Below are 19,857 nucleotides of genomic sequence, written 5' to 3'. Positions count from 1 at the left end.
GCCTAGTCAAGCAACTCAGCCCATCTTAATCCCCCTCTTCCACTCCGTGCATCTGACGTTCAATAAACCCTAGACCAAGCGGGCAAGTACCCAACACCAATATAGATTTGGTTCTCTTCCTCCTAGACATCTCCTCGCACCGCCGCTGCAATTCATTCTCTTCTTTCTCCACATCTATTTCTCTCCAACTTTCTCCTCCATCCTTCTTGCAGGTTCCTAGCTACCTCCATCTCGCTCCCGTACCTCCACCATCCTCTCAAAGTGGCCCTACCACATGCGATTTATAAATAGGTTCTGGCAATGAAAGATGGGCCGCAACAATAGAATCGAGTCTGCGGGAGATTTGGATGAAAGTGGAATTGAGTTATTGAAGGGTGGGTGACAATAGGCTAAGGCGCCTTGATTTTTTTGTAGATTTGTGACGGAGGAGGAAGGGGAGGGGAGAAGTACGAGGAGAAGATGGAGAAGGAGAGGTTGAATAAGGTAGTTGTGAAGGAGAAAGAGAATACGATCGAGGAAGATATGATGACTATGAAAATGAAATAACAGAAGAAAGAGAAGACCAAGCGAGAAGAACACAAGCAGAAGGAGAATAATGGACACAAAAAGGAGGGTGATAAGAAGTCTAGGAAGGTGAAAGAGAAAAGAAATAAGAAAGTTGAGGAGGAAAACCAAAGGGAGCGGGAGGGGAATAATAAAAAGAAAGAAAAGAAGCAAGAGGTGGCAGAACAAAACGAGGGTGTGAAGGGCAAAAATATATATCCTCAGTTCTTCAAGAAAATATGTCTGAGAAGCCAGTTGAAAAATTGGTATGTCTCTTTATTATCTCAGGAAAACTGAGGTTAATTCTTAACTAGTCCTTTTTTACCTAAGAATGCCTTAATTAATTATTTCATTAGCACCCCTATTTTGCTTTTATTGTTTATTATAAAACTAGGAATTCAATTATTGACTGTCACAAGAGATATAATAAATGTTATACTCTATTAGCTTTTCCAAACCATATATATTAGAAATTATTGTATGCAAAATTTTACTATTTATGGTTGTGATTTTGTTAATTGTATTTGTTAAGACAGATCCTTTCATGTAAGTGTGGAGTTATAAGAGAATATTATGAAGTTGATGATGCATTCACATATGACATCCAAGATATATTATACTTAGCCTCATTTTCATTTAGACAATCCATTGCACCATTGTTTTCTATTTTTTCATTATGTATTTTTCATTTTATTGGCCATTGGAGTGTTTCTACTGATAAAAAAATTCTTGACCCTTGTGGTAGTGTACAGTACACAACTTTTAGTCACTCTACCTGAGTGGATAGACAAGCAAACTCTTATGCTTATAAATGTTAATCTACTTCAGGGATTGGTATAAAGTATATTTTAAACATAGGTATGTACATAAAATGTACATGACTACATATTGTGTTATAGAAATTTGCATCAGAACTAGCATCTTTGTATACTCTACTATTTTTGACCTATGATACAATTATTGCATTTTTAAATGAATTGCACGTAGATGAAGCAATCATATTCATCATTTTTTTTTGCATTGCATTTAAAATCATGTCTTGCCTATATTTTTTACCCTTTGCTTTGGGGAAATTTTTCCAAGGGACACTAAAAAGCTGTAGCTTGGTCTCAAAGGCCTTCACTCATCGAATGTTTCCTAGAGGGTAATAAAATATATTTGATTTTTTCTACGCGATGTCTTGGAGACAAAAATTACATTGTACAAGTTTTTCATCTAGGACACCATGTAGACAAAATTATCATATTTTTAAGTGTTCACAAAAAAACGATAAGTATGTGCAATGTCCTATGAAGCAAACAACATTATTTAGTTGCTTTTAGACAAATTCCATTACTTTTCTTTTGGTTTTGAGACAAAACATAATGGTGATTTATTCTATCTTTTGGACTATCACATATAAATAGTAGAAGTTACTTGTATATTGAAAACTAGCTATCTTCTTCTATTACTCATTTTATAGCTTAGTGTTGAGAATTCAAGCATTTATCTACACTATTTAAGCATTATTCTCCATTTATTTTTGTAGAGAATTGTGGCGGATCCACCTCGGATCAGCTTGATTAAACATGGTTAAGTCGCCTAATACGCGACACTCATGCATTAGTCAAGTTGACACGAAGTGCCGTCGGATTTCATCCGATTTAACCACTTGAACAGGACCGAATTAGCAAACTCACACGAAGATGAGCGGTTCCAGAGAATACAACAAGTCCACTGAGTTAAACAATTTGACCATTTCGTTCAACATTAAAAACAAATATCAGAGTTTTACAAGGTTCAAAGGAAACGACAGAAGGTAAAACAACAAGCGGAAGCTACTTCGTCGAGGTCGAACATCCCTGGTAAGGCCAACCGGGACGTCAATGATCCCTCTCCTCGCCGTCCGAGGAGGGATCCCACTCAACCGTCCAACCCGGAGGGAGTTGGGGCGGCCAAGTGCCAACAGAAGAAGGCTCGGGAGCAGCAACTTCACCTGAAAGAGAAAAGCCACAACAAGGCTGAGCTACTAAGCTCAACAAGACTTAACCGTGAGGAGTAAAGCTACTCCACCACTCTAGACATGCAGGGCTCTTTTGGCTGAGGGGTTTGTTTGCCAAGAAGCACTAAGTAGATCCCTATTTCAAAGTTTTAGCTCAGATTCTAGGTTCATTAACCGGTCTAAGTTAGCAACTTACTCTAGACAAACATAGAACCAACCAAAAGGTATATATATCATCATCAAGACCATGTCATTATCAGATTCCTTTATTACTCAGGGTAGCATAAGGATCAAGCAGTCTCAAACTGTGAGAGGCAGACGAATCGATTCAAGTTCTTTAACCATGCATGGTGAACCTAACCTCACGACATCCGCGCACCACCGAGGGTCGCTTCCTGTGTCGGCCTTCCCCATCAATTCCCTAACCCGTGTCGGGCCCATTTCCTTTGGTGCAAGGTTCCACAGACCCGGCCTCTGCCGTCCTGTGACCACGCTTGCCACCACGTGCAGCAGCAGGGGAAACTCCGTTCCAAGGACAATGGGGCGACCGCTCACGTCTAGGTTCAATCCGGTACTCGGCTTCCTCATCCCATAATAAGTATGAGGTTAGTACTTTCAAACACTTGATCACGAACACTACCACTGTCGGGCCTTAGCAAGTTTCATAGACAGACGTGGCGATCAGCCGACCACCAAAAAGTTACCCAAACCCTGCCCCGTCCATCGTCCTTATAGTTGTAACAGAAGGAGAACCAACCAACTCCGACAACTCGCGAGTGACAGGAAATCACTCGGCTTTTACCGCTTCCTATTTAAGCAAAGCATCTACTCGGTCCAACAGCTAGTGTTCAGATCAAGGGATCTAAGTCATGCATCTACGGTTCCAAACAACTCCTATACGTAAATGCACAAACAAGATTAAGAAGGCATGCGCAAGTTTGGGGAAAAGTGGGTTTATGCTCCGGGGCTTGCCTTCGAACGAGGAGGAAGGGAAGGGATCTTCTGCTTGGATGGCTTCGGCTTCTGGGGGCGGGAGCTCTGCTGCAGCTTCGTCCTCGGGCGCCGGGTACAACTCGTAGAAGCCATCAGCGAGACGCAGCTCTACACGAATGCAATGCAAGGATTAGCACTTTAGACGGTTATTTCAACAGCAACTCTTGCAAGTTCTAGCTCAGCAACTTTGTAGCATAGCTACAGAAAGAGTGAGGAAGTTCGCTTGGGTTGGAGAAGAACAAGGTAAAAGGGTCGGATGGGAAGAAACTTATGATCAGACCCTTAAACTAGAGGAATAGATGTGCTGGGGTCCTCGGACTTAACGTAGAGGAGTCCCCAAATCTTTACACATATACCCTCGGGTCTAGGAAAAGGATACAGCCGAGCCCTCGGCCGAGGCGGAGAAAGGGTCGGCGAAACAGACAGGATCAGGCGAGGCGGAAAAGGGGTCGGACGAGGCGGACAAGGGGTCAGCCGCTTACCTTCGTCTTGCAGGTGAAGGTTGGGGTCGGAAAAGAGCATACTTGGGCAGAAGAATTAAGGCTTGGACAGAGGCGAGGTCCGGCGGGGTTCTGGCGGCGGCGGTGCTTCTTGTGGACCACAAGCAAGCTGTTGCGCAGCGCGGAGGAGCAAGCGGCTGGGTGGATTGGGGAAAGCGGTGTGGAGCGAAGAGGAGAGTTCCTCAGGGACTTAGGCAGTAGCGCTTTGAGCATGAACAGGGAGCAAAAGCGGGAGGGCAGCGATGGCGAAGAGGACTCCGGCGGGGCTCCGGCATTCCCTTTTATAGCCGTGCGGAAGAGAGAGAGAGTTGGAGCGGCACGAGGACCGGGAAGAAACGATGGAGTGCGCTGCCGGGGCGGCGATTGAGCAACGAGGGCGGTAGAGCAGGACTTCGGGGATGACACCAGTGGTCATTGGGCACCGAAGACAGGGCGGCGCAGGCGCGGTTTTGCCGGTGGTTGAGATTTGGCGGAGGCGGGCGTCGTCGTGCGGTGGATCTGATGGAAGTGACCAGGGGAACGGCGCTAGAAGCGAGGGCGCACAGATGAGAAGACAGGCGGGCTGCGGTCGTGCGGGCGAGCGCGGAGCAACAGATTGTCGGGGGTGTAGCTCTGACAGGGCGGAAAAGGAGCTGTCGCGGCTGTGGTCTGGGTTGGCGGAGGAGGAATCGTCGCGTAGCGTGGACCAGGGCGGCGCGACTGTGGAGGGGCGACGGAAAAGACGGGCGGCATCGGGCTCTGCAGCCGGGGGTCCGGCGAGGTGATGATGGGCGCGAGCGGCGAGGTGCTGCAGAAAGGGTTGCAGAGGGCTTCCGCTGCGATTGGGGAAGGGGGCGCGGATATCCATCCGGTCGCGGCCGGCGACGGGGCGGAGCGGCGGGTGTCGGAGAAAACGAGCCACGCGGCAGAGAAGCTCTGAGACGGGCATGCTACTCGATTGCGTCTGTCGCGGGAGATCTGGGGAAAAGATTTTGTGGGTCCACCGGTCAATCTCGGATGGTCCACTATTCAGATAGAGAGAGAGACTGCTGGGAAGAATTAGAAGGATCCGGCGGTATGGGTTTGGGGTCGGCGGGGTCGGAACAGGGAACCAGCTGAGAGGGGTCGGGTCTCAGGGGTCGGGACCGGACTGGAGGTTGAGTACTTAAACTCGGGAAAGCTGAGACAGGGGATTAGGGACTCAGATTAAGATTAACTAGAAGATTTTTGGGGTCGGTCGTCACAAGAATACCCCAAGCATTCAATAAATTCATGGAGAATGAGCCTCTTGGAGTGGTTTCCCTAAAAGGCCCAAGTGGAAATACATGGCATGCAAAATTAATTCTAGATTCTGAAGGGTTCTACTTCACACATGGATGGAATGAGTTTTTCATTGATCATAACATCAATCTTGGTGAATTTTTAGTATTTGGTTATGATGGACACTCACATTTTTCAATTAAGGTCTTCGATTTAACAGGTTGTGAGAAGCAATCAACATTTCTTTCTTGTCCTAGCAAGGATGTGACCAAAGAATGTGAAAAAGGCTTAATGGGCATTGATGCAACTAAGACTTCACATTGTCCTCATGAGGATTACAAGGGGCACAACACAATGGGTGGTTTACAAGAAGATGTAGATCATGTGAGCAATTATGTTGCAAACACTTTAGAGTATAAGGGTAAAGGTGAGAGTATGGATGTAAGGGATACTTTGCAACATGGTGAAAGGTAGTTGCAAACACTTTAGAGTATAAGGGTAAAGGTGAGAGTATGGATGTAAGGGATACTTTGCAACATGGTGAAAGGCAGAACATGGACATAGACACACATGATGCATCTGATACATCATTTTTCCCTAAGTGGGATTGAAAAAACTAGAAAATTGGATATCCTAGAAGAGTTCTCTGGTTCCTCACAGAGGGCAAATGATAGATTGTTTGGAGCTTCATTTTATAATAGGAGGAAAGGTAAATAATCAATAATCTTATTTATTATGATTTTGGTTTAAAAAAAGCATTTGTTAGTGATAAAAACTACTTTTATAGTGATAACATGAAGATGATCTCATGATTATTTTCAGGTGTTATTTAGTACTCACCTCTTTTAATTGTACTCATGCCATAAATTCATGGTATTCATGTAATTGCTAGAAGGTGAGAGTTCATACTCAAATATACATACCATAGAATTTTATTTATGTTTAACGTTATTTCACTTGGTAATTATAGTCTATAGATTTCTAAAAATTTTCATGTCTTGTTGTCAAGCTAACTTGCTCATGTCATGTGCATGATTTTTTTATTGCACATATTCCAATGGAACTAAATACAAAAGTCAAATAGAATTCCCTCTTGTAACAAATCTATGAAGGATGTGCCTCAAAAGGGTAAATACAACCTTTTATTAACTAAATTGTAATTATTTACTATTATTTTTGGATATAAAAATTGCAACAAAATATTATTTGAAAGTAGAGATGCCATCAACGTATTATTGAAATTCGGGTGTTGCTAAAAACATCACAAGAAATAATGAAACTTGGTCCTGCCAACTTATTGATTTTGCATGGAACTAATGATTTACACATTGAATATAATTTCCATGGGAAATTTGTGTGGAACTTTGTGTGTACCCCATTGGTTGGTGGTACATGCACAAAATCTATTAATGGGGCACACACAGTAATACAAATGTTACATCATAAGTAGAAAATTCAGAATGGTATGTGGACAATGTTTTGAATCTAAGTCTAATGGCATGCTCTTGAATTAATTTTCTTTTATTTGTATATCTACACACTATCTTAACTCTTTGTTTCTTTTGTAACTTGTATCACATGATCTCTTAGGATGAATGCGGAGAAAGTAAGTCCCTTCCAAAACTTAGCAAGAATGTGACACTACTTCATGATCCTCAAGGAAATGTACAACAAACAAGGATCTAGTGGTGCCTTCTCTAGTAGGATTGGTTGCATTGGCTATTGGCAATAATCTAGAGAAGTATGCTTTTGTATTTGAGCTCATTCAAGGAAACAAGTTAAAAGGGCATTTTAAGAAGGATCAATATTCTTGCTACAAAGAGCTTTTTTTTGAGCTTCTATGGAAGGTTGAGAAATAATGCTCAAACAAGTGAGGAATTTATGCTCTATAATTGATGTAGCTATCGACTGGATACATCAAACACTCACCATACTCGTAGTGATATTTCAAACCTGTAAACAGTTTATCTGAATTAGTTGTTTGTCTTGGTCCATGCGCATTGACACTATATAAAAGTAATGTTTTATCTATTGAAATGATGCATTGTACTAGATTTTTTTTCATAAATTGCTCTTGAGCATATATTTATGCACCTAGTTAGTCCAATTGATATGTCATTTATTTGTTTTCTTTTGAACCCATCATGTCTCTTAGTAGTTTGAGTTAAAGACTATGTTGGAAGCTCAAAAAGCAACATAGCAAGGTGGAGAAAGATAGGAGTGATTTATACCAAACCTTAAAAAATCTTTGATCTAAAGCTTTTTAGCAAGGGTGTGTAGCCCTTCATATTTTTAGACTGAAGGCATTCGTCGGGCTTTATTGAAATCTTAACATGGCATATTCGGTCTTACAAGCTGAGCTACTAGCGTCAACAGCAATGCACAATTTAAGGTTCCTAACTTGACAACACTACACAAAAGGACTATCTCCACATTACACTAGCTCAACTAAGAAACCAATTGCCATACCATTAAAAACTCAAAAGTACCAAGACAAAACAAAACCAAAACAATAACATTTTCTTTAGGGCCCTATTACAAAGGATAACCACTAACAGAGAGTGGTGGCATTAGGGTGCCTCTTGCACACTCATCATCAACTTGTTGCCCATGTCTTCAATCCCAAGGGCATCTTTTTATCCCATGAGTGGCTTCCACATCTTCTACAAGTTTGGACGATGATCTACAACAGGTGTGTGCTGATGTGCAAATAAATATACTCAAGCCATGTTTTTACGTCAAGAATATAGTTATCATAGATAAAATAATCTATCAGATGATTTTAACATGAATGTATTTTTGTAATAAATGAGGTTTATTATAAAGAAAACTATTTCATCATTCCTCACCAAACAAGTGGGCCAAGTTTAAATCTAGAATCGAATAATTTATCATGACTAAACTAGACCTAAGCATGGATTGCGCTAGCCTGAATAAAAATCTTATTTACTTTGTGGCTAAAATGGCTACAAAGGCGAGCGGTGATTGGGTGAGAATACAACTTGTTACCAAACCTGTAGGAGCTAATTAGTGTGATGGGACTCACCAAAATCAAGCCATGGGTGGCCTTGGGGTCATTTTTTATTTTTAACCGAAGTTAACAGTGAAAGTCCCAGTCCAATTTTATATAACTTTTTTTATTCCAAACCTGTTTAATTCACTTTCACGGGGCATGCTTATGCCTAGACTACTCATGTGCTTAACCACTAGGCTATAGGTCCTTTCGGTATAGGCTAAACAGGTGGTGGGTGGTCTAAAGGCCCTCCACAATGTGTTGCCAGAGTGATGCCTATAGAGGAAAGAGAGGATTTGAGCATCACATGGCACACTGTAGCAAGCAATGCTATCTCCATGTGGTGCTAGAAAAAATAGGAGTGAGGCGAGTACAGGCTATAGTGCCAAGGGGGTGTTTGGTTCAACTTGCTTATTTTTAGTCCGTGTCACATCGAAGATTCGAAAACTAATTAAGAGGACTAGATATGAGTTAATTATAAAACTAATTGCTCAGATGGAATAAACGGCAAGACGAATTTATTAAACCTAATTAATTTATTATTAGCAAATATTTACTGTAGCAACACATTGTCAAATCATGGACTGATTAGGCTTAATAGATTCGTCTCGCCGTTTAGCCTCCACTTATGTAATGAGTTTTATAAATAATCTACGTTTAATACTTCTAATTAGTATCTAAACATTCGATGTGACGAGTGCTTAAAAATAAGCCAAAGTAACCAAACGGGGTCCAAGTACTGATCAATAGTAAATTTACATGTTGACGCTGCTGAGGTACTCCTCCACAGCGAGGAATAGACATAACACTGTATTTTATTTCACGTGGGTCCCAGCAGTGCTTAAATAGCATCGGTGTCTAAAATTTTACACGCTGCAACTCTTAAAGATTTGATGCCCATTCTAACTGTGAGGTCTATATTTTTTTCTAGCATCATTTCCACGCTGTGGAAGCCCTAAGGGAGAGGCTCATATCTAGTACAGATGATAACATACAGGTTCTCGCGACATGTGTTCCTCTATCATTTTCTTCTCTCTCCCCTAGCCTTCCTTCTCTGCACATGGTATTATTCAGCTCCTCTTTTGCGGCATAGGCCCGTCAGAATCCAGATCAAGCTCAATGGCATAGCAGCACACATGAACCACACCCTCTTGAGAATGGAGTTCCATGTGTCTCCATGCTCCTTTATTCTCCAAATTCATGAGCTTTTATTTTTTTTAGTAAATATTCATGGCTAAGAAATTTGAATATAACTCCATACTAAATTATGAAAAGTCCCATTTTACAGCCTTTGAAGAGAACTTCAAATGCACCAGCGAGTGGAGGTGTAAACTACTTTCAACCCATTTTCATATTTTTTTATGTTTCAAGGAAGATAGTGTTATTTTTTTATGTTTCAAGGAAGATAGTGTTTGATTTTTCATATTTTTTTATGTTTCAAGGAAGATAGTGTTTGATAGAGTGGAGGTGTAAACTACTTTCAACCCATTTTCATATATTTTTTTATGTTTCAAGGAAGATAGTGTTTGATTCGTCCTAAGATAATGTAAATGCAAAGGGAATCAAATTACGGTGTATTTGACGGCGGAATGAGTGATTACCCTTTTTATTTGGTTGCACTCTGGTAACGTAATCAGATTACGGTGTAGGTGTTGTATCTTATTGTGATCGGGGAGGAGGAGTAACAAGCTTGTATAAATATTATTTAGGTAAGAGATTCGATTACAGTGTCAATTAATTACAAACTGCCGCAATAAAATATATATAATGTGATTGGTTACCTTCAGAGTGATCAGATTACGTCAACACCATTAATTACAAACTGCCGCAATAAAATATATATAATGTGATTGGTTACCTTCAGAGTGATCAGATTACGTCAACACCATCGAAGATTCAGTTGGCCTTAAACGTCTCGTTACTGTTCATCTGGTGCGGGAAGGAGAACGGCCTATTGGATCTGATCGAGCACACGTCTACTCGGCTCTGACTCTCCACCACGACTCCACGAGCGATCAAGCGGAGATTGGATCAGTAGATCTCACTCCGCCTGCGCTTTGCTTGCGTCCAACTCCCCCCTCCGGCGAAACCCCACTCCAACGCGGGATCAACGCGCCGCCGCCGCCGCCGCAACAAAGCACCTGCCCCGCCAGCGGAGCGGTGAGAGTCGGGTGAGGCGGAGATGCAGAGCGCCACGCGGCTGACGCTGCTGCTGTGCGCGGCGTGGGCGGCCACGGTGCTCTACGGTGAGATGGGCGCCTACTGGGCCTCCTACCTCGCGTGCTCGTGGCCCTCGCCGTCGCCGTCCTCCTCGCCGCCGGTGAGTGCGTGACGCCGCTGATTTGGGCGCGGTGTGGGGTTCTAGCTGTGGCCTGTGGGTTTTCCTAGTTTTTTGAATTTTTGGTCTGGATCCAAAAATTAGCACCGCCTGGATTAATAGGGTATCGTAGAGCACGCTCATGCTTTGCATAGGCACACACTTCAATCTCTCCCAGACAGAAAAATAAAAAGTTGTCTGGTATGCCGTCCTGAATGAATTCTCACGTATTGAGCCTGTGCAGCAATGCGATTTTACTGGCTTGTTAGATTTGATAAGGCATTGCTTTTCAGTGTTTTGTTGGCTTTCTCATAAATCATGCTAGGGTTTGTAGTGAAACTGCATAATGGGATTTTCCTTTTGGGTACATTCCATCTCCACCACTCTTTATGGCTAATTCTAAACAATTCATTGGACACAGAGTAGTAAGAGGGGCTGGTAATGGTGGTTTTGATTTTATCATTTAGTCAGAAATTTTGCGTGAAATCTTTGTTATGTCATGACCATATTACTTTGCATGAAATTTCAGTCGACCAGCAAGTAACAATTTTGCATGATGTCATTGTTATCTTACAATCATATTTCTCCCTTGAACTTTTCTTCGACAGAATAACCATGTGAAGGTTGCTGTTGTTGCTGATCCACAGGTGAGTTCCTCTGCTTTTATAATCTCCTGCAACTGTGCCGTTAACTCAGTAATAGTATAAAAAAATTGTTTGAATGTGTGTTGCTCCTTCCTGAAAAGATTTTCTTTTGCAGCTTATGGACAGCACGTCCCTTGGTCTTCCATCAAGCTCAATTGCTCTCCAAGCTGCTGAGTTTTACACAGATTTGAACATGAGAAGGTCCTTTCAATCTGCTATACTGCCATTCAAACCTGATGTGGTCTTATTTCTTGGTGATCACTTTGATGGAGGCCCATACATGTCCGATGAAGAGTAAGGCACGGATACTGAATTCTTGTTGACCTTTTAATTGTTACAAGAAGTTCACTTGTCAACATTAAATCTAATACTAAGTTGTACTATGAAGTTTGGAACTACTATGTATGCTTGAAAAGATGATGATACAATTTAAAGTGATTTAACTGGAATATGTAGTGCTTAAAATCAATTATAATGTATAATATCTACAGGTGACCTATTTGACTCTTACCATTACCAGCAACTAGATGTATTATTAACTCTTCCTACACACAGTTCACAGGTATAGGTAGTATTTATGCCTGTGCAGGTACAGGCATACTGTCCTGAATGAATTTTCATCTATTTGACTCTTACCAGCAACTAGATGTATTATTAACCTTCTTACGAATTGGAAAACCCAAAACACCAATGATCATGATTACTGTTGTGTCATGACTCATGATGGTAGCAATTTAATCCAAAATAGACTTGAACTTGTATATATTAATAACATGTCATCATCTTCTTGGGAGGAACTATTCTATCCTATGTCAACTTAGAACTGGTCAGGAAAAATGATAATAAAAACATTTTTTTGTCATGTAGCAATACTGATTGTGCATATTTCTTTCTAGCAGTCTTGCTTCTCATCCATGAATAAACCCCAGAAATTTTGCTTGTTCTTGTCTCCATCCTCATTCTGTTATGTTCCCCCACTTATTTGCCAATTGCTCAAAGCTCCCAGAATTAATTTTTTTCATGCGATATAATGTTTCCTCCATGTGATGACCTTGTTGATACTTCATATTCTTTCTGTTTGTTTTGTTATTTTTCTTCATTAGTTTTTTCAGTGATATACATTTTGTTACTTTGAGCATAGTCCATCCCAGAATGATCAATTCGTTCTACATTTCACTTTGTAAATTTCCCTCTAATCTGTATTCCAAACCTTTCAGGTGGCAGGAATCATTATTTCGATTTAAGCATATATTCAGCCTGAATGAACAGAGGTCAAAGCCACATGTCCCAATCTACTACCTTTCAGGAAATCATGATATTGGTTACTCAGCATTTTTCTCTGTTCATCCTGAGGTGATTAACTGCAGTTGTGTGTGTTTTTTCCCTGAGCAATCCATTTACTATTTTCTTAAATCTCATGTTGCTAATTTTCTTAAAAGGTATTTTAGCAGGCATACAGCCATACACCTCTAGACAAAACTAGGCTTGTCATTAAGATTCTAAGTAATTTCTCATCAAGGGACCAACATACTTCTGGACTTGATCCCTGTTGCTCCAACTCTGGTTGACATCCCTTACATGAATTTGTGCTTCTCACCGAGGGCAGCAGATTCAGAACTTAAGTTTGCAAGATGTTGTGAGCTTAGTGTATTGCTTTGTTCATTGCTGCAAATAGTGCCTCTTTTTTCAATCATTGCGAACAGCTGCTCCACTCTGTCCCTATTTTTGTCTTAGCTGGTCAGTAATTCATGGCTTTGCCATATTACTTTGAGACGTTTTAGATATTTAACAATGTTCTCATTACGATCTGAAGTTAAACCATTTCTCAAATTTGAGTTGACTGACCATAATTGGAATAATATAGATCTTACCAAAATTAGTGCACGACAATATCTACCTAAAGTCTAGTTATGATTGTGACATTTTTGTAATTGTGTAGAGTTCACGAGAAGACAAATCTTTTCATACAACTATTCATGTTTTTTTTTCATGTAGGTTCTCAGTCGGTATGAAAAAGAATTTGGATCAAGAAACTACCAATTTTCTGCTGGGAAGGTGGACTTTGTTGTCATTGATGCTCAAACACTTGATGGTATGTTTCTTTGCCTCCACTATGAATTACAGCATTAATGAAATCCACACTACTAGTACAAACATTCATACTCTAGAAGCTATATATATGGTTCATTTCTTTATGACCAATGATCTCAATTCTCAAGTTGTTCCCTGTTTCCCTCTGATGCTTCTGGTTTCTACAGCTAACAAACTGTTACTACTTTGGTAGCAGGATCTAAAAAGAGCAAAGAAAGGTCCTCCTCTTGGGAGTTCATTAAAACTCTATCTCCAGGTATGGTATTATACAGATGATTGCGCACTATATACAAGTGCTGTCCTCTTGACTATTGTTTCTTCACTTTAAGGTAATGCATCAAACCCAAAGGTTCTACTAACACATATTCCACTCTACCGACCTGATAACACTCCTTGTGGCCCACATCGTTCTTCACCTGTCATAAATCAGGTATTCTCTTGTTACCACTAATTGTGCTTACCTGTGCTATTAAAAGGAATTCCTTGAATTATGCCACTTTTGGCCATAAGGCTTACATTGTATCATGCACATTTTAATTGCCAACACAAATATTTTTTCATATGTAGCACAATTGCTCCAGATTTTTTTTATAATATTATGCAAGTTGTGACATAACCAATTCAATTAACCACATGATGACATGAACAGTTTCTGATTGTTTTTATTCTGCTGCAGAGGGAATCATATGCTGCCTTAGACCAAGGAATCACGTATGTTCTTCTTTACACTCCATTGTTTATTGGTTTCAAGTTCAATTAATGTTGTATACAAAAATGATAATCATTTCACTTGGAAAAGTACGATCGTTGGTTTAACTTGTGATTTAGTTTTGGGCTCCACTTGCTTATCTTCTTCTCTGTACAAGAATTTCTTATGTGATTAATTGATACTGAGGTCTCTTAGAGGCTGTTTGGTAGCCAGCCACAACTTGCCACGCAGCAGTGTGGCGGTGTCACAGCTTAGGCGCCGAAAATTGGCGCCACTCTGCGGCGGGAGTGCTTTGTTTTATCTGTGGCTGCTGAATCTTTTGCTCCAACCAATCAACAGCCACGCATGTTGTGGCGCGCCGCATCTTGGCGTGGCAAGTCAAGGCTGGGAAGCAAACAGCCTATTATTTTCACATTCTGGTTTTTCTCAATGCATTTTCTGTAAAATTACTTCTGGTCATACCAGTTCAAAAACTACTATTGACTTTCAGAACTTGTTCCAATATTGGCCAAGCAATAATGAGTGACATAAGACAACCTTTTTGTTGCAGCTACCAGAATTATCTAACTAAAGAGACTTCTGACCTTTTACTAAGCTTATTGAAACCGGTAAGCTTCATTCGCTGTTTGAAGAGATTTGCATCAACGTATCCATATCCCCTAATCTGTTTAATGCCACTATAGGTCCTTGTGCTCTCAGGCCATGACCATGACCAATGCACAGTTGTCCACTCCACTCCTTTTGGGCCAGTAACAGAGGTAAAAGAATTGCAACTTTCTGGCGCCACATGCTCCAAGTTTCGCATCTAATGGAGCTTTTAATGTCGCAGCATACACTGGGGACAATAAGTTGGCAGCAAGGAAATCTCTATCCATCTTTTATGCTGCTATCTGCTGGGCCCAAGATGTCACAGAATTCAACTGATCTGAAGCCTGAAGTCATGACGAACCTTTGTTTTCTGCCTAAACAAACCCATATTTATATCTGGTAATGGTTTTAACAAACCTTCTGCTTGTTCTCTTTATTAACTGACCGATTTACAGTGAAACTATATTTATATTTTTGTTGTTTGTACAGGTATATCTGCCAGTTTGCAGTGACCATCCTTCTTTTAGTCTTCTGGCCAACCAATGGTCTCAGTTCTGTTCCTTGCATGAACACATTCGTAAGCTTCATGAGGTCGGTGGGTGCTGAACTGTTTTCAAGAACCAAAGAAAAAGATGACGAGGAAGATGGTGAATATGAAATGGTTTTTGATGCGGAAGGGTCCATGCACCTCGTTAAAAAGGCTGTGGCAAAGGCCCCAAGTGCTACCTCAGACTCCAGAACTGTAGGACGGTATGTGCATCTTGGATGATGCTTATAGATATTTTTCCCAACTGAATCATTCTTTCATTTGATTGTATGCTTTCCCAATGGTCATTGCAGTGGAAGTGTGGTTGCAAGGGCAGCAGCGGGAAAACACCAACTGGAGCCCGATTCGTCTATTCTTGTCGAGATGGGTTCCGAGATGACATCAGAAGATGGAGCGAAATTGGCCCGCCCTAGCAAATCAAAAGTAAGGAAGGTGCTCCAACGGCTGTTCCGTGTCATTCAGTCGATAGTTGTCATTGCCGCCCTGAATGTCCCCCTGTACATGATGCTTCTGTTCAAGGACTGGATTGACCATTGAAGTATGTCAGAGCCTAGTCCTTCCAGTAATTCGGTAGATTGATTGATATCTATAGAGCAACTGCACATGCAAAAACTAATTTGGTTTTTGCTGAGGAGTGAAATAATATATCTATTTAACCTGGGCAATCATGTTCTTGACTACGTACAACCTTTCGTAGTTGTCAGATGGTAAGGCTTTCCGTTGGCTTCACATGGATCATTACTTGACGACCACCAATTATTCACTAGTATTTTTTTTTCGCTATACTTTATACTGGTAACGTAGTGTGCGAAGGATGAATCCAATGTATGAAACTATCATCATGAAATGCAAAAAGGGTGAGATGAACCCCTTTTACTCTATTGAAACTTAATGCTGATTTCTACGTTCCACGGAATCTACACTTCCTAACCGTGTATACCGTTACTGATACAATGTGGTAAATGCGAAAAATGAAAATGAAGCGAATTAGTTATGTGATTCAAATTAGCACAAAAGTGAGGTAAATTAGTGAGCATAAAAACAGAGTGTCTCTACGCACTATATATACTGCTGTTTAAATCGGTCAGCTATCTAACTGCGCTGCTTCTCCAACTCTCGTATTTCGCTGCGTACGTCGTCGTCCCTCCGGGTCATCTCCTCGATCTCGTCGGCGGTGAAGGGCGGCGGCAGCGTGCAGGACTCGTTGTCGGCGACGTACCTCTCCTTCGAATCCATCATGAACTCGCGAGCGCGGCCGCCGGCGGGGCAGGCCAGGGACTCGGGGCAGAGCTCGACGGCCTTCTCCGGGACGGTGGGCTTGTAGCAGAGCAGGCGCGCGTACTCGGTGAGCACGTGCAGCATGTAGTCGTAGACGTTGTCCATGGCGAGCTCCTCCCGCGCGAAGCCGCTGCCCTCGGCGCCCATCCGCGCCGTCCCCGCCGGGTGGGCGTTGCCCCAGTCGACGGCGAGCTTGATGGCCGGGCACTTGCGGGCGGCGTCGACGGGCCAGTAGTGCCTGCCGGCGACGAGCCCCCGGGAGAAGAAGTCGCGGTAGGAGGTGTCGACGAGGAGCACCGGCGAGTCGCAGGCGAGGATGTACTTCTCGCTCACAGACCACGCCCTCCCCTCCACGTAGACCTTGTACCTGTACGCGCACTGCCTCGCCGGGTCGGAGCCCGGGAAGCCGTTGCGCTCGGCGGCGGCCCAGTCCTGCCGGAACAGCCGCGCGTTCCAGTCCACGGCGCCGGTGGCGTTGCAGCGGAGGAGGTCAGCGCGCGTCGCCGACACGTCGGGGTTGCGCTTCCAATACGCGTAGGGCTGCCTCTCCGTCCATGGCACCCGGCGGTTCTCGCGCGCCGCCTCATCCAGGAACGGTGCCCACGGGCGGATGTTCACCTCGGGCCAGCCCCAGAATGACCAGTCCGGGAAGAGCACGTCCAGCGTGGCGTTGTCCTTGCAGTAGCGGAAGAGTGGCGGCGCCGCCGACGGGTTGGCGGCGAAGTCGGCGGCGCGCACCACGGGCATGTCGCCGCAGTTCAAGAAGAGTCCAGGTTCGGGACGCGGCCGGGGTAGCGGGCCAGCAGCTGCAGGATGCCCCACTGCGTGAACACGTCACGGGTCTGGAACGGCCGCCGGAGCGTCTCGACGTGTACGCGCGCCCGCCAAGCACCACCAGCCGGAAGTCGGCGAGGTCCCGGCCGCGCTCCACCGCCTCGCGCGTGATCCCGCCGGCCTCCCGCCACGGCGACAGGTCCGAGTCGATGTGACGGAAGTAGCCCGGGCACGGCGGCGGCGGCGGCACGGAGGACGACGGTGGCTCCACGATTGATGGTGACGGCGATGCTGCTCCGGCCCGGCGGCATGTCGTGGACGTGCCATTGCCGCAGCTGAGCTGAAGGGTATGGGTACCCCAGATGACCGGGCGCGGTGAGGACGCCGTCCATGTCTGACGCCGCTGCTGCTGCTGCCTAGAAGAAATGACCGCACAGTGAATTAGGAGGCATTCCTTTGGATTACCCAGCTTAGCATACGTAATCATCATGGAGTAGCTAGTCTTACGTACAGCTGCGTTGTGTCGGATCCACGAGCCGGTGGCGGTGCCGACGAGCGCGAGCAAGGCGAGGCCGCCGAGGAGGACCAGGCCGACGACGGCGCCCCACGTCGGCACTAGCATGCGCGGCTGCTTGCTTGCTGCCGAGATGTTGGCCGCAGCTGCAGTTCCGTTGTATGCTGAGGGCGGGAGCGCTCCACCGCCGCCGCAGGACCGGCGGCGGCATCATCCTCGCGGCACGCCGGCGCTGGCACATGCTCCCCCGGAGGCTCTGGCTCCGGCTCCGGCGCCGGCGACGGCGGCACCAATGCCACCCCCTCCTCCTCGTCACGACGCCTCGCCGCAGCCGGTGGGAAGAACCGCCAGCTCCTCATCGATCGGCCGATCAAGCTGCGAAGTAACTAATAATCCACACCGAGCACGACCATTGACCTGGAACACGAGCACATCAAGAGCACACAGCTGGCTGCCTACCTAGACGTAGACGATGATGGAGAGCAACACACTTGTCTACTTCTCCAGCTAGTCCGAAGCCCAGGAGTGTGGCACGGCGTCAAAAATGCAAATAAATTCTTAAAAAAAGATTAGTCACCATGCGCGTAACCCACCCTTGATTCTATATATACTAGCTGACTTAAACTACATATTGTTTAAATTATCAACATGGTCTATAAGGTAAAACTTTGATTAACGTACGGTTTCTATAAAAATATGACATTTCGAGTAATACCAATTAAATATTTTTTAAAATATCTTTCATGATACACTACTGATTCAAAACTAACCCCGTCCGCTTTCTTTTAAATGGCCGAGGGGATTACATTCTTTATTTTGTTTATCCAGTAATGGCGGACAGTGTTTAGATTTCACAAGAGCATTTGCCAAGAGTGGATAAAAATTACAGGACGCCGTCGGCCACTTCCTAGCAGCAACGACTCTCAGTAAATTTCGTATATCTTGTAGTGGATGAAATAAAACACATTTGTTTTCCATTGTCATCCTATCTATATTTTTTTTACATATTGGTGATCAAAATTGACCGATAAAACCCCTAAATGACATGTATCTACAGGGAGTTTTTTTTTTCCTACAAGAAGTTCCATTAAAACCACGGGCTCAGTTAAATCGTTGGCCACCTGTACGGGTACTGTGTCTGGGAATTACATCACATTACCCGCCAGCAGCAGACTCTCCACTTCTTTCACGAGAGCTCCAACAAGTGGGGTGAGATCGATTACTGCCAAATTCCAAGGTCGCCTCCTGTTCTGAATGCAGAACACTGCTTGCTCTCTGAATGTGCATCCTGCACTGCCTGCAGCCTGAATCGCCCCATGCATTACGAACAGCGAAACCCCAACCTCCTCGTTTCTCTTTTGCATGCCACCGACAAGATCGAGTGTAGCTACGCGATGGATGGATGGCAGCCTCGTTGTTTCTGACGCGTTCACCTCAATTGATTTTGTTTCTTTCAGACCACCAGAATTGTAGCCTAAGCAATTAAATTGCAGAGTGTAGTTTCCCTTTCTTTTTGGTATATAGTATAGGCGTTTGCTTTCTGTCTTTTGTGCGTTTTCGTTACATACGCTCGCTCTTTGGATAGTTCTCTTCCAAAGGTACGAGATAGAACTTCTACGGTTCGAGGGACTCTTGTGAAATTCACGGTTCTAAACGAGCTGTAATTTTTATTTTTGAGAAGTAGAAATGTTGAAATCCAACAATCCAACAAGTATTAAATGGGCGCAATCGGCAGCAGCCTCTGCGTTATGGCACATGGGCTACAGAACCGTCAGGGATACTATCCTTGTCGCCTCGTTTAGCAATTGGCTACAATAGATCAATAGCATGAGTACGAGCCAAAATGATTGTTTGTACTCCCTCCCCCCTCTCCCTCTCCCCCTCCAAAATAGTTCTTCATTTTTCCAAAATAGTTCTTCATCTTCAAAATGAAGGTGTTCGTGTTTTTCATTCATTCAATTCAAGATGTTTGTGTTCGTATTTTTCATTCATTCAGTTCAAGATGTTTTTTTCTGGCAGGTTCATATTTTATCCGGAAACTCGCACTTTTAGAAGGGTTATTAAAAGTCATGAAAGATCTCCTAATATGTGAGATCTTTAAGATAAAAGATGACTCACATATCAGA

General features: G+C 43.5%; 1 protein-coding gene and 1 pseudogene across 2 annotated transcripts; one reads left to right on the top strand and one right to left on the bottom strand.

The window, feature by feature from the left end:
- Positions 1-10,199: 10,199 nt before the first annotated feature.
- LOC101756483 (uncharacterized protein C630.12) lies at positions 10,200-15,845 on the top strand. 2 transcript variants are annotated; one of them, XM_012848718.3, is made up of 13 exons: positions 10,200-10,589; positions 11,195-11,233; positions 11,346-11,524; positions 12,448-12,583; positions 13,226-13,322; positions 13,515-13,577; positions 13,651-13,751; positions 13,998-14,032; positions 14,581-14,638; positions 14,714-14,788; positions 14,860-15,017; positions 15,108-15,368; positions 15,459-15,845. In XM_012848718.3, the coding sequence occupies exons 1-13, from the start codon at positions 10,452-10,454 to the stop codon at positions 15,700-15,702; spliced, it is 1,584 nt and encodes a 527-aa protein (XP_012704172.1). In that variant the 5' UTR covers positions 10,200-10,451; the 3' UTR covers positions 15,703-15,845. The 2 variants fall into 2 exon arrangements, with proteins under 2 accessions (XP_012704172.1, XP_004984104.1); XM_004984047.3 differs by having other exon boundaries at positions 10,452-10,589; positions 13,518-13,577; positions 15,459-15,823.
- A 412-nt stretch (positions 15,846-16,257) lies between these two features.
- On the bottom strand, positions 16,258-17,839 carry LOC101779882 (annotated as a pseudogene).
- Between the last annotated feature and the right edge of the window lie 2,018 nt (positions 17,840-19,857).

This window comes from Setaria italica, chromosome IX (assembly GCF_000263155.2).
Source record: "Setaria italica strain Yugu1 chromosome IX, Setaria_italica_v2.0, whole genome shotgun sequence".
NCBI lineage: Eukaryota > Viridiplantae > Streptophyta > Magnoliopsida > Poales > Poaceae > Setaria > Setaria italica.
The sequence above is the reverse complement of the archived record's forward strand: the minus strand, read 5'-3'. Positions and strand labels throughout refer to the sequence as shown.